Source organism: Pseudophryne corroboree, chromosome 8 (genome assembly GCF_028390025.1).
Source record: "Pseudophryne corroboree isolate aPseCor3 chromosome 8, aPseCor3.hap2, whole genome shotgun sequence".
NCBI classification, from domain to species: Eukaryota; Metazoa; Chordata; class Amphibia; order Anura; family Myobatrachidae; genus Pseudophryne; species Pseudophryne corroboree.
Window position 1 is genome coordinate 81,969,447 of NC_086451.1, and position 15,049 is coordinate 81,984,495.

At 45.5% G+C, this 15,049-nt stretch overlaps 1 protein-coding gene across 1 annotated transcript in view; it reads left to right on the forward strand.

Moving 5' to 3' along the window:
• Positions 1-15,049, forward strand: part of DDX31 (DEAD-box helicase 31) — a 283,897-nt gene that overhangs the window by 244,227 nt on the left and 24,621 nt on the right. Inside the window, exon 19 of the mRNA XM_063936762.1 lies at positions 3,790-3,970. Coding sequence (XP_063792832.1) covers positions 3,790-3,970 — 181 coding nt within the window. The remainder of the gene's footprint in view (positions 1-3,789; positions 3,971-15,049) is intronic.

Genomic DNA, 15,049 nt, shown 5'->3' on the forward strand with positions numbered 1-15,049 from the left:
CTCTCTCTTTTCCCATGCCCCCCTCTCTCTCTCTTTCTGTCCTGCCCCATGTCTCCCTAGGTTCTGTATACATATATACGGGACGGTAACGGGGTGTGTGTGTGTGTGTGTGTGTGTGTGTGTGTGTGTGTGTATGTATGTATATGTATATATATATATATGTATGTATGTGTATATATATATATAGCAAAAAGGATGGAGAAGAACAAGCGCCTATGGTGCAGTAAGTTCTTTAAAGTGTATGGTGACACTAAAAATAAGTGAATGCGTACCGGATGAAATCTTTATAACACGTCTAGTAAGATACCAATCGTGATATTTCTCACCATCATCTATAAATCAGAGAAACAGAAATCGCTGCATAGCGTAATACCTCTGGTTAACAATGATAACCCCACAGTCACCCAGGTGAGCGTACCAGATTCAGGAGAATAATCAGCATAAACACCCAATGGTCTTGTATCCAGATATCTTTCACCCGATCCAGTAAACACGGTCTTTGTAATATCAGTCAAATGACCATAGAAAAGATTTATTCAAAATACAGGGCTATAAAACATCATCCAAACATTCAAAATAAAGATGATTTGTTAAAAAGTCAATATAGCTTAGCTTAGCAGCCAGGTAAAGTTCTGCTCAGGTTTCTCAACGCGTTTCGCCCGTCAGGGCTTCCTCAGAAGATCATCTTTATTTTGAATGTTTGGATGATGTTTTATAGCCCTGTATTTTGAATAAATCTTTTCTATGGTCATTTGACTGATATTACAAAGACCGTGTTTACTGGATCGGGTGAAAGATATCTGGATACAAGACCATTGGGTGTTTATGCTGATTATTCTCCTGAATCTGGTACGCTCACCTGGGTGACTGTGGGGTTATCATTGTTAACCAGAGGTATTACGCTATGCAGCGATTTCTGTTTCTCTGATTTATAGATGATGGTGAGAAATATCACGATTGGTATCTTACTAGACGTGTTATAAAGATTTCATCCGGTACGCATTCACTTATTTTTAGTGTCACCATACTTTAAAGAACTTACTGCACCATAGGCGCTTGTTCTTCTCCATCCTTTTTGCTACAGAATTTATGCCATATACCTATGGTACACTGAAGAACTGAGCAGCCACCCTGAAGGGTGGAAGGTGCTGACAAAGACTTATTAAAGCCTGGAAAAACTGTGATATCAGCCACTTGTGGCTACCATATTAGCAAAAATATAAATTGTTCAGATAAGTATTTTATTACTGTCGATTCCTAGAGAAGCGCACTGGTCTATACATCTTTTCTATATATATATATATATATATATATATATATATATAAATAGATACCAGGAAACTGAGCGGCACTTATAGACTTAATAACCCACTAATCACCGGCGTGGACAAAGAGTCATCTAGCCAGTGAAAGATTCCAACGTTTCATGTCTTTTATGACATTTTGTCAAGGATCCTTGATTAGTGGGTTATTAAGTCTGAGTGCCGCTCAGTTTCCTGGTATTTATCTGAACTGCACGGAGTGAGCACCATAGCTATTTGAACTTATTGTTTGGAGTGCTGGTCATCTTTTCTAGTGTGTGTGTGTGTATATATATATATATATATATATATATACATATATATATATATTATACACACACACTGTGTAACGGTCCGGCAGCACTCTTGAGATTATAATCAAACATTAAATTGATACAGTGTCACAGCATACCAACGTTTTGTGACCCGTACCCCCTTTACAAAGCCCTCCGAAATATTGGTATGTTGTAACACTGTATTAATGTAAATTTTGACAATAATCTCTGAGTCTGAGTGCTACTGGTTGTTTTCTGGTGTGTGTGTGTGTGTGTGTGTGTGTGTGTGTGTGTGTGTGTGTGTGTGTGTATATGTATGTGTGTGTATATATATATATATATATATATATATATATATATATATATATATATATACCCTTCCCCCCAAAAAAATCCTGCGTTTGCCCCTTCCGCGGTGTGGGTGGTCATGACGCCTTTGAGAGCCGCTGTAGCTGGATGGCAGAGCAACCCTACAGGTGAGAACACACACACACCTCCCTGACTCTGCTGCCAAATGTGTAAAAAAGGGGGACTCTGCTTGCTGTAATGTGTAAAATGGGACTCTACCTGCCATACTGTGTAAAAGGGGGATTCTACCTGCCGTACTGTGTAAAAGGGAGCTACGTAGCCACGCTCCTAGATTTTTTGCACACGCGTACTCTATTTGGTGATGGTAATGGTGTTGGGGGGGGGGGGGGGCATGCTATTTCTTGCACACCGCGCTAAAATGTCTAGTTACGGCACTGATCACAAGTAAACATAATGGAGCTCCGCTATATAGTCCTGGTCTAAAAAAGGCATATGGCAAATTGAGGAACCCAGCAGGTCCAATAGTGAAATCCAAACAGTTGTCTCTTTATTTGCGTAAAAGCATTAAAGAACTTTACTCATGTTTAACTTGACTTATCTTAAGTTTGAAGGTACCATACTAGTGTCCAGCAGAATCTCAGTCGATCACCTAGGTATGTATATTTATAGGCCCAGAATGTGAATGGTTCCTGGTGTTAGCGTGTTTACCACGGTTATGGGACTCAAGGTCGACACCTTAAATAGGTCGACATGGAAAAAGGTCGACATGAGTTTTTAATGGGGGTTTTTTTGGTGTAGTTTTCTCCGTAATGTGACCAGGAACCCCAATTAGTGCACCGTGTCCCCTCGCATGGCTCGCTTCACTCGCCATGCTTCAGGCAACGTTACCATTCCCAATTGTAGTCCACATGGATCGTAAAGTATGAAAAAGTTCAAAAAATGAAAAAAAGTGAAAAACTCATGTTAACCTTTTTTGCATGTCGACCTTTTGTCCATGCCGACCTATTTCAGGTGTTGACCTAAGGTGTGTCGGCCTAAGTTGTGTCGACCTTATTGGTGTCGACCTGGAGTTCGGATACCATTTACCACATGCTATATTTGTCTATGTGGTGATTGCTAGGGCCGGTCAGCAAGCTTTAATGTCTGAACTTGTCTAGAGAGTCAATCAATTCTTCCAGTGACCTTAGCATGGCCATTTCCTGGTCTCTTTTGATGGTGGGATGAAGTGGAAGCCCCACCTTTCAGCAAATTATCAGATAAAATAAACCATATTTTTAGATTTTTTTTCTGGTTTAATTATATCTTGGTTGACTTTATTTTTGTGTGATTTTACTGTTATACTTTTGTGGATTTATTTATTTATTGCACATGACTGTAGTATTTAGCGCTCTAGGGACTATATTCATATATATGCCCAGCTTTCTGCAAAATAAAAGGCCATGACCGCGACCCCCCCAGCTGTAGCATAAGACATAGATGCAATGTGAGCACAAGACGGTCACTCGTTATAGGAACCTGAATTTAGCTGCTTAGCTGTGTGTGTTTCCGAATACAATTAACATTTGTGTGCATCCTGGATCAGTCTGTCTTTCATATGAAGAGGTAAGAGGCACAGATTCACATTTGAAAACTTAATTTCTAAGTTAATTGAGATGGAATAGCCCTTTAAAAGACACAATAATATGAGATTTGCCTAATACGAGTATTGCTTCTGTAACGACACAGGGGCATGCTGGGAGAGAAAATGTCAGTCTGTTTTGTGGGTTTTGAATCAGTTCTTTTTAGTAAATGTTGGTTACCGTGGTTTATTGATATGTCTGTTTGTGCCAATATTGTCCCACAAAGCCTGTCCCCTAGAATGTGCTCCTTTAAACTGCTCACACACTCTCTCTCTCTCCCCCTAGCACTGCAATCCTACATTCGCTCATACGCCACATACCCAAAGGATCTGAAGCACGTCTTCCATATCCGCTCCCTACACCTTGGCCACGTGGCCAAAAGCTTCGGCCTGAGAGACGCTCCACACAACCTCAGTCAGCAGCTGGCAGGAAATGTAAAGAAGCAGAGTAAATACCAGCATAAGAGGTAAGGTTCTGCCAAAATACACAAATGACATTGAAAAGGGAACCTGCAGACGCAGCTATGTGTGGTGGGTTGGACCAAATTGCATAAGAGTGCAGCCCTTCAGTTCAGTAGGAAGTAGAAACATTACTCTGTGTACCTCATGCCCCAGTGGTCTCACGAGTTACTTGCTGCATATTGGTACAACCCACAAAATGTCCGCCTCCACTTTGTGAAGAATAGAGGTACACTTTAAGCTAGAACAGAGTAGGCGGCCTGTGTCACTAATCAGCTTGTGAACCACAAATGTTCTGATCCACCTGCTGCCAAAAGAGGTTTAGAATATTTAATCATCATTTAGGCTGACTTTAGAACTTGAGGTGGTGCTCTTTTCATGCTGAGGTTAATGGTAGGGGATGTAAGAAGTCTGAGGTGCCCGTGGTATATTTGGCTGTATGTAGTAGTCTTTTTCTGCCGCAGAGGTTGGCCTAAACCACTAAGGAATGCAATGACCTGTTTTTAGATAAAAGTTTCACCTCTGAGGGTTTTTTTTTCTTTTCTTATTATTGGCTTTTTTTTTACACTGCAATTTAGATTTCAATTTGAACACATCCCACCCAAATCTAATCTCTCTGCACATGTTACATCTGCCCCACCTGCAGTGCAATATGGTTTTGCCCAATTGCTAACTTTTTTGCTTTGCTAACAACTCTGAATAACCCCCTTGTTGTAACCCTTAAGCAGTACCGGAGAAGAGGAGGCATCGATTATACAGGACGTAGACATGGTTGGCCCTTGCTTCAACAAGACTGTGGCCAACCAATCAGGAGTCAGCGACTATTTTATCGCCAGCTGAGAGCCTTTGTTAAAATGAGCATGGTGGCTTCTCTATCTTTCAAATGATGCCGTGGACAACAAGGGAACGCCATGTAATGTTCTGCAGTGAATCATGAGCACAAACCCAGTTTATGCTGATTATAGTTTCTCTGACGTCCTAGTGGATGCTGGGAACTCCGTAAGGACCATGGGGAATAGCGGCTCCGCAGGAGACAGGGCACATCTAAAGAAAGCTTTAGGATCACCTGGTGTGCACTGGCTCCTCCCCCTATGACCCTCCTCCAAGCCTCAGTTAGATTTTCTGTGCCCGACGAGAAGGGTGCACACTAGGGGCTCTCCTGAGCTCTTTGTGAAAGTTTTAGTTTAGGTTTATTATTTTCAGTGAGACCTGCTGGCAACAGGCTCACTGCATCGAGGGACTAAGGGGAGAAGAAGCGAACTCACCTGCGTGCAGAGTGGATTGGGCTTCTTAGGCTACTGGACATTAGCTCCAGAGGGACGATCACAGGTTCAGCCTGGATGGGTTCACCGGAGCCGCGCCGCCGGCCCCCTTACAGAGCCAGAAGAGCGAAGAGGTCCGGAAAAATCGGCGGCAGAAGACTTTCCTGTCTTCAGATAAAGGTAGGCGCACAGCACCGCAGCTGTGCGCCATTGCTCTCAGCACACTTCACACTCCGGTCACTGAGGGTGCAGGGCGCTGGGGGGGCAGCGCCCTGAGACGCAATAAATCGATAGAAAACCTTTTATGGCTAAAATAAATGCATCACATATAACTCCTGGGCTATATGGATGCATTTAACCCCTGCCAAAACATACAAGAAAACGGATGATAAGGACGCCGAGAAAGGGGCGGAGCCTATCTCCTCAGCACACTGGCGCCATTTTCCCTCACAGCTCAGTTGGAGGGAAGCTCCCTGGCTCTCCCCTGCAGTCACTACACTACAGAAAGGGGTTAAAAAAGAGAGGGGGGCACAAATTAGGCGCAGTATAAACAATACAGCAGCTATAAAGGGAAAAACACTTATATAAGGTTATCCCTGTATATATATATAGCGCTCTGGTGTGTGCTGGCAAACTCTCCCTCTGTCTCCCCAAAGGGCTAGTGGGGTCCTGTCCTCTATCAGAGCATTCCCTGTGTGTGTGCTGTGTGTCGGTACGTTTGTGTCGACATGTATGAGGAGAAAAATGATGAGGAGACGGAGTAGAGTGTCTGTAATAGTGTTGTCACCCCCTGGGGGGTCGACACCTGAGTGGATGTACTGTTGAAATTGCGTGACAGTGTCAGCTTTGTATAAAAGACAGTGGTTGACATGAGACAGCCGGCTACTCAGCTTGTGCATGTCCAGACGTCTCATACAGGGGCTCTAAAGCGCCCGTTACCTCAGATACAGACGCCGACACGGATACTGACTCCTGTGTCGACGGTGAAGAGACAACCGTGATTTCCAATAGGGCCACACATTGCATGATTGAGGCAATGGAAAAAGTTTACACTCTTCTGATAATATAAATACCACCAAAAAAAAGGGGTATTATGTTTGGTGAGGAAAAACTTCCTGTAGTTTTCCTGAATCTGAGAAATAAAATGAGGTGTGTGATGATGCGTGGGTTTCCCCCCGATAACAATTGATAATTTCTAAAAAGTTATTGGCAGTATACCTTTTCCCGCCAGAGGTTAGGGTGCGTTGGGAAACACCCCCTAGGGGGGATAAGGCGCTCACACGCTTGTAAGAACAAGGGCTCTACCCTCTCTGGAGATGGCCGCCCTTAGGGATCCTGCTGATAGAAAGCAGGAGGGTATCCTAAAATGTATTTACACACATACTGGTGTTATACTGCGACCAGCAATCGCCTCAGCCTGGATGTGCAGTGCTGGGTTGGCGTGGTCGGATTCCCTGACTGGAAATTTGATATCCTAGATAAGGACAGTATATTATTGCCTATAGAGCAATTAAAAGATGCATTTCTATATATGCATGATGCACAGCGGAATATTTGCCGACTGGCATCAAGTATAAGTGCGTTGTCCAATTATACCAGTAAAGTGGTCAGGTGATGCGGATTCCAAACGGCATTTGGAAGTATTGCCTTAAAAAAAAAAAAAAGGGGATGTACCCCAGGTCGCCTCTCAAAATAAGACGCCGTATTATCAGGCGCAGTCCTGGTTGGCAAGCGGACAAAAGGGTTCCTCTTTTCTGCTCGTGACAGAGGGAGAGGAAAATGGCTGCAGAGATCAGCCAGTTCCCAGGAACAGAAACCCTTTTCCGCCTCTGCCAAGCTCTCAGTATGACGCTAGGGCTTTACAAGTTCAGGCACGGTGGGGGCCCGTTCTCAATGAATTTCAGTGCGCAGTGGGCTCACTCGCAAGTAGACCCCTGGATCCTTCAGGTAATATTTCAGGGGTACAAATTGGAATTCGAGACGTATTCCCCTCGCCGTTTCCAAAAGTCTGTTTTACCGACGTCTCCCGCTGACAGGGAGGCAGTTTTGGAAGTCATTCACAAGCTGTATTCCCAGCAGGTGATAATTAAGGTACCCCTCCTGCAACAGGGAACGGGGTATTATTCCACACTATTGTGGTACCGAAGCCAGACGGCTCGGTGAGACCGATTTTAAAATCTAAAATCTTTGAACACTTACATACAGAGGTTCAAATTCAAAATTGAGTCACTCAGAGCAGTGATTGCAAACCTGGAAGAAGGGGACTACATGATGTCTCGGGACATCAAGAATGCTTACCTTCATGTCAAAATTTACCCTTCTCACCAAGGGTATCTCAGGTTATGGTACAGAACTGTCACTATCAGTTCAGACGCTGCCGTAGGGATGGTCCACGGCACCCCGGGTCTTTACTGAAGTAATGACCGTAATGATGATATTCCTTCGAAGGAAGGGAATTTTAGTTATCCCTTACTTGGACGATTCCCTGATAAGGGTGAGATCCAGGGAACAGTTGGAGATCGGTGTAGCACTATCTCAGGTAGTGTTGCGGCAGCACGATTGGATTCTCAATATTCCAAAATCGCAGCTGGTTCCGACGACTTGTCTTCTGTTCCTAGGGATGATCCTGGACACAGTCCAGAAAGAAGGTGTTTCTCCCGGAGGAGAAAGCCAGGGAGTTATCCGAGCTAGTCAGGAACCTCCTAAAACCGAACCAAGTCTCAGTGCATCAATGCACAAGGGTTCTGGGTAAAAATGGTGGCTTCCTACGAAGCAATCCCATTCGGCAGATTCCACGCAAGACTTTCCAGTGGAACCTACTGGACAAATGGTCCGGGTCGCATCTTCAGATGCTTCAGCGGATAACCCTGTCACCAGGGACAAGGGTATCCCTCCTGTGGTGGTTGCAGAGTGCTCATCTTCTAGAGGGCCGCAGATTCGGCATTCGGGACTGGGTCCTGGTGGCCACGGATGCCAGCCTGCGAGGCTGGGGAGCAGTCACACAGGGAAGGAATATCCAGGGCTTATGGTCAAGCCTGGAGACATCACTTCACATAAATGTCCTGAAGCTAAGGGCCATTTACAATGCTCTAAGCTTAGCAAGACCTCTGCTTCAAGGTCAGCCGGTGTTGATCCAGTCAGACAACATTACGGCAGTCACCCACGTAAACAGACAGGGTGCCACAAGAAGCAGGAGGGCAATGGCAGAAGCTGCAAGGATTCTTCGCGGGGCGAAAAACCATGTGATAGTACTGTCAGCAGTTTTCATTTCGGGAGTGGACAACTGGGAAGCAGTTTTCCTCAGCACGACCTCCACCCGGGAGAGTAAGGACTTCACCCAGAAGTCTTCCACATGATTATAAACCGTTGGGAGAAACTCGACAGGTATTGCGCCACGTCAAGGGACCCTCAGGCAATAGCTGTAGATGCTCTGGTAACACCGTGGGTGTACCAATCAGTGTATGGGTTCCCTCCTCTGCCTCTCATACCCAAGGTACTGAGATTGATAAGATGGAGAGGAGTAAGCACTATATTAGTGGCTCCGGATTGGCCAAAAAGGAATTGGTAACCGGAACTTCAAGAGATGCTCACGGAGGATCCGTAGCCTCTACCTCTAAGAAGGGACCTGCTCCAGCAAGGACCTTATCTGTTCCAAGACTTACCGCGGCTGCGTTGACGGCATGGCGGTTGAACGCCGGATCCTGAAGGAAAAAGGCATTCCGGATGAAGTCATCCCTATCCTGATCAAAGCCAGGAAGGATGTAACCGCAAAACATTATCACCGCATTTGGCGAAAATATGTTGCGTGGTGCGAGGCCAGTAAGGCTCGACGGAGGAAATTCAACTGGGTCGATTCCTACATTTCCTGCAAACAGGAGTATCTATGGGCCTGAAATTGGGGTCCATTAAGGTTCAAATTTCGGCTCTGTCAATTTTCTTCCAAAAAAGAACTAGCTTCAGTCCCTGAAGTTCAGACATTTGTTAAAGGGGTACTGCATATACAGCCTCCTTTTGTGCCTTCAGTGGCACTTTTGGGATCTCCAGGTGGTTTTTGGGTTCCAAAAGTCACATTGGTTTGACCCACTTAAATCTGTGGAGTTAAAATATCTCACAGAAAAAGTGGTCATGCTGTTGGCTCTGGCCTGGGCCAGGCGCGTGTCAGAATTGGTGGCTTTATCCTGTAAAAGCCCTTATCTGATTTTCCATTCGGACAGGGCGGAATTGAGGACTCGTCCTTAGTTTCTCCCTAAGGTGGTTTCAGCGTTCACCTGAACCAAACCTATTGTGGTGCCTGCGGCTACTAGGGACTTGGAGGACTCCAAGTTGCTAGACGTTGTCAGGACCCCAAAAAAAAAAATATATATATATATATGTTTCCAGGACGACTGGAGTCAGGAAATCTGACTCGCTGTTTATCCTCTATGCACCCAACTAGCTGGGTGCTCCTGCTTCTAAGCAGACTATTGCTCGTTGGATTTGTAGTACAATTCAGCTTGCACATTCTGTGGCAGGCCTGCCACAGCCAAAAATCTGTAAATGCCCACTCCACAAGGAAGGTGGGCTCATCTTGGGCAGCTGCCCGAGGGGGCTCGGCTTTACAACTTTGCCGAGCAGTTACTTGGTCAGGAACAAATACGTTTGTAAAATTCTACAAATTTGATACCCTGGCTGAGGAGGACCGGGAGTTCTCTCATTGGGTGCTGCAGAGTCATCCGCACTCTCCCGCCCGTTTGGGAGCTTTGGTATAATCCCCATGGTCCTTACGGAGTTCCCAGCATCCACTAGGACGTCAGAGAAAATAAGAATTTACTTACCGATAATTCTATTTCTCGTAGTCCGTAGTGGATGCTGGGCGCCCATCCCAAGTGCGGATTGTCTGCAATACTGGTACATAATTATTGTTACCAAAAAATTCGGGTTATTGTTGTATTGAGCCATCTTTTCTAGAGGCTTCTCTATTATCATGCTGTTAACTGGGTTCAGATCACAAGTTGTACAGTGTGATTGGTGTGGCTGGTATGAGTCTTACCCGGGATTCAAAATCCTTCCTTATTGTGTACGCTCGTCCGGGCACAGTATCCTAACTGAGGCTTGGAGGAGGGTCAATAGGGGGAGGAGCCAGTGCACACCAGGTGATCCTAAAGCTTTCTTTAGATGTGCCCTGTCTCCTGCGGAGCCGCTATTCCCCATGGTCCTTACGGAGTTCCCAGCATCCACTACGGACTACGAGAAATAGAATTATCGGTAAGTAAATTCTTATTTTTGTCTTTCATTTACCCCCTCTGAAACAATACTGTCCCTGACCCCCATATATATGCCATATGGGAACTACTAGCCACTCTTCAAGCAATATGGTACGGTTAGAACCTTGTCCCAACGATGGAGGGACCCATTGTCTCAGTGCTGTGACTCGTCATGCTGTCTGCAGCTCCGCAAGGCAGATGGATAACTGGTTCTGAGCCTTCTCCGCCCCCTCCTTCCATCTTCTCACCCCATGACTAGAAGGATTTATCCTAGGCTTTATTGTGGAAAGAATAGCGTGATTAGCAGATAAGTAGCACGTTACATAGCATGGGGCCGGCTCTAAAGCCTGTCAGGCTATGCGCTGACTGACGGCCGGTGGTGTGTCATGCGATTATGTTGACTAGAGTCGGGGTCTTTGCACTTAGACGTTCTCGCTGCTGATAACAAGAGGAGCTCCCGGGGAGCATGAACGTGTCGAGTTCCAGAGCACAAAGGAACATTTAAAGACCTTAACAGATCATTAAGAGATCATTTAAAGAGAATTGAGTCCAAAAAGCCAGCTCACAAGTTGTGATCCCTTCTCGCCAGCTAAAATTCTAACTCTAGACGTATAAAACCAACGCAGCTCACTTCACTTACAGCCTATTATCTTTTAGAAATGAGCAACAGATGCTTGGAATAGGCTTCCAGGAGATATCGTTGGGAAGGGGAATTTAAACATACTGGATATAAATTCAGTTCATCCCAGATAATACATCATTATTGAACTAAATAGTGGTCAATATGTCTACATTGAAAGCAGTGGTGGCAGCCATTTTGTGACAGGTACACTCAGGTAGTGAATTAATGAGTTACATGCTTATGGGTCCTGCTTGGTCCAGCCTACAAAATGGCTGCCTTCACTGTGTCTGTTAAGACATCTGAAATGTAAAATTATGATTAAGTACTGGGTAGAATAAAAACGTCCTGCAAAATACAGTTTATGTCCTGTTAACCAGAAACAGTTTGGTAAAGTGGGTTGCGTACGGGATTCCGACCGCCAGAATGCCAGGCGGGGGTCGAGCGCAATGAAGCCCCTTGCGGGCTTAGTGGCTCGGTGCGCTTGCCACAGGTTCTATTCCCACTCCATGGGTGTCGTGGACACCCAGGAGTGGGAATAGCTGTTGGCATTCTAGCGGTCGGGATCCCGGCGTCGTTATTCTGACCGCCGGGATCCTGACTACATCCCGGTAAAGTCTGCTATTCCAACTGTTTTGGTAAAATCCATGTGATCATATAATAATAATTATAATAATTATAATAATAACTTGATTAAAAAATAAGCAAAAAGGTTTTGTGAGGGAAAAGCTGCAGGAATTCAGTTCATTTTATTACTTTTCTGCAGCTGCACCTCACAAAATCTTATTTTTACATGAGGTACATTCCTACCCCAAGTGCGCGTCCAGCAGGCAGCACCTTGGTCTGCAACGCTTCATCCATAAGATGATGTCATTGGTGCAACGTGCACTCCCCATGTAAACCATCTGACAAAAACAGGCAATGATATTGGCTGGAATATTTCTGACCCATACCGTTGAGATTATTACTGATTTTCCCTTTTCTCTGCTATGGAACTGCAGGGACAGCTGTTGCGTTAACACACTGTCCTTTTGGTTGTCGAAAAAGACTGTCCCGTTGTGCGCATGGCCCATTCCTGCACAGCAGATATATATTGTGGATATATTGATATTAGAAAGCCTTGTAATTACGCTGCCGGATGAGGGGAGGAGTAACAGCTGAGTGCAGGGACTGATTGTCTGTGATCCCTCTGTCCCTGCGGTTTTTGGCTGAAATACAACCTTACCTTATATAACGCCATCTGAGAATGGTATTATATGAGGAAAATCCTTAAGGAATTTCAAGCTTTTTAAAATGTATATCAGTGTCCAATAATGATATTATTCATTATTATTAATTAAGCTTTACCTCCAGCTGACCAGTGTAGAAGGACAAATTTCCCACCCAGCATTCTCAAATACCCAAGTTACAGCTCATGTGTAAGTGCCCTTTCCTTAGCCATGCTTCCCGCCGTGGCATAGGTACTTGATGTTCCACTGTGCCAATGAGGAGCTCTGTAGCAGTATCATAGAGTGCAATGCCATCCTGCGCTGCTCTCCATCTAGAGATCAGCCGGAATGAACAGTGATCTCTGGAAAGGTTGCAAAGAACAGTGGGGCAGATGTATTAAACCTGTAAAAGGGATAAGAAAGTGATAAACCAGTGATAAATGCACCAGCCAATCAGCTCCCATATGTAAATTAACGGTTAGGAGCTGATTGGCTGGTGTGTTTATCACCTTGCATTTATCACTGGTTTATCACTTCCTTATGCCTTCTCCAGGTTAATACATCTGCCTCACTGGGGCAGATGTATTAAACCTGAAGAAGGAATAAAGAAGTGATAAAGCAGTGATAACGCATCAGCCAGTCAGCTCCTAACTGTCATTTTTAAAATCCATAATGATTGGCTGGTGCGTTATCACCTTGCACTAATCACTGCTTTATCACTTCTTTATACCTATTCCAGGTTAATACATCTGCCCCAGTGTCTGCTGGTCACCCCATCACGTATAACGCATTGCAACGTGGAAGGTACAGCAGCTCCACAGGGGCGTCGTTGAGCCAAATCTTTTTAATGTAAAAACTGTGAAAAGTGTTTCATTGTCAAAAAAAAAAAAAAGCAGACAAATTATATTTATTTATCATTTCTCTGACGTCCTAACTGGATGCTGGGACTCCGTAAGGACCATGGGGAATAGCGGCTCCGCAGGAGACTGGGCACAACTAAAGAAAGCTTTAGGACTACCTGGTGTGCACTGGCTCCTCCCTCTATGACCCTCCTCCAGACCTCAGTTAGAATCTTGTGCCCGGCTGAGCTGGATGCACACTAGGGGCTCTCCTGAGCTCCTAGAAAAGAAAGTATATTTTAGGTTTTTTATTTTCAGTGAGATCTGCTGGCAACAGACTCACTGCTACGTGGGACTAAGGGGAGAGAAGCGAACCTACCTGCTTGCAGCTAGCTTGGGCTTCTAGGCTACTGGACACCATTAGCTCCAGAGGGATCGAACACAGGGCCCGACCTCAATCGTCCGGTCCCGGAGCCGCGCCGCCGTCCCCCTTACAGAGCCAGAAGCAAGTAGATGGTCCTGAAAATCGGCGGCAGAAGACTTCGGTCTTCAACAAGGTAGCGCACAGCACTGCAGCTGTGCGCCATTGCTCCTCATGCACACCTCACACTCCGGTCACTGATGGGTGCAGGGCGCTGGGGGGGGGGCGCCCTGAGCAGCAATATTAACACCTTGGCTGGCATAAAAAATCACAATATATAGTCCTAGAGGCTATATATGTGATAAATACCCCTGCCAGAGATCCGTAAAAAAGCGGGAGAAGTCTGCCGAAAAAGAGGCGGGGCTATCTCCCTCAGCACACTGGCGCCATTTTTCCCTCACAGCTCCGCTGGAAGGATCGCTCCCAGGCTCTCCCCTGCAGTTTCAAGCAACAAAGGGTAAAAAAGAGAGGGGGGGCACTAAATTTAGGCGCAGTAATAGATATATAAGCAGCTATAACGGGAAATCACTCAGTTATAGTGTTTATCCCTGTGTTATATAGCGCTCTGGTGTGTGCTGGCATACTCTCTCTCTGTCTCCCCAAAGGGCTTTGTGGGGTCCTGTCCTCTGTCAGAGCATTCCCTGTGTGTGTGCGGTGTGTCGGTACGGCTGTGTCGACATGTTTGATGAGGAGGCTTATGTGGAGGCGGAGCAGCTGCCGATAAATGTGATGTCACCCCCTGCGGGGCCGACACCTGAGTGGATGGATTTGTGGAAGGAATTACGTGAAAGTGTCAACTCCTTACATAAAAGGTTTGACGACATACCAAATATGGGACAGCCGGCTTCTCAGCCCGTGCCTGCCCAGGCGTCTCAAAAGCCATCAGGGGCTCTAAAACGCCCGCTACCTCAGATGGCAGACACAGATGTCGACACGGATACTGACTCCAGTGTCGATGATGATGAGACTAATGTAACTTCCAATAGGGCCACACGTTACATGATTGAGGCAATGAAAAATGTATTGCACATTTCTGATCTTACCCCAGGTACCACAAAAAAGGGTATTATGTTTGGGGAGAAAAAACTACCAGTGGCTTTTCCCCCATCTGAGGAATTGAATGAAGTGTGTGAAGAAGCGTGAGCTTCCCCCGATAAGAAACTGGTAATTTCTAAAAGGTTACTAATGACGTACCCTTTCCCGCCAGAGGATAGGTCACGTTGGGAAACATCCCCTAGGGTGGATAAAGCGCTCACACGCTTGTCAAAGAAGGTGGCACTACCGTCTCCGGATACGGCCGCCCTAAAGGAGCCTGCTGATAGGAAGCAGGAGGCTATCCTGAAGTCTGTATATACACACACAGGTATTATACTGAGACCAGCTATTGCTTCAGCATGGATGTGCAGTGCTGCAGCTACATGGTCAGATTCCCTGTCGGAAAATATTGATACCCTAGACAGGGACACTATATTGCTAACCATAGAGCATATAAAAG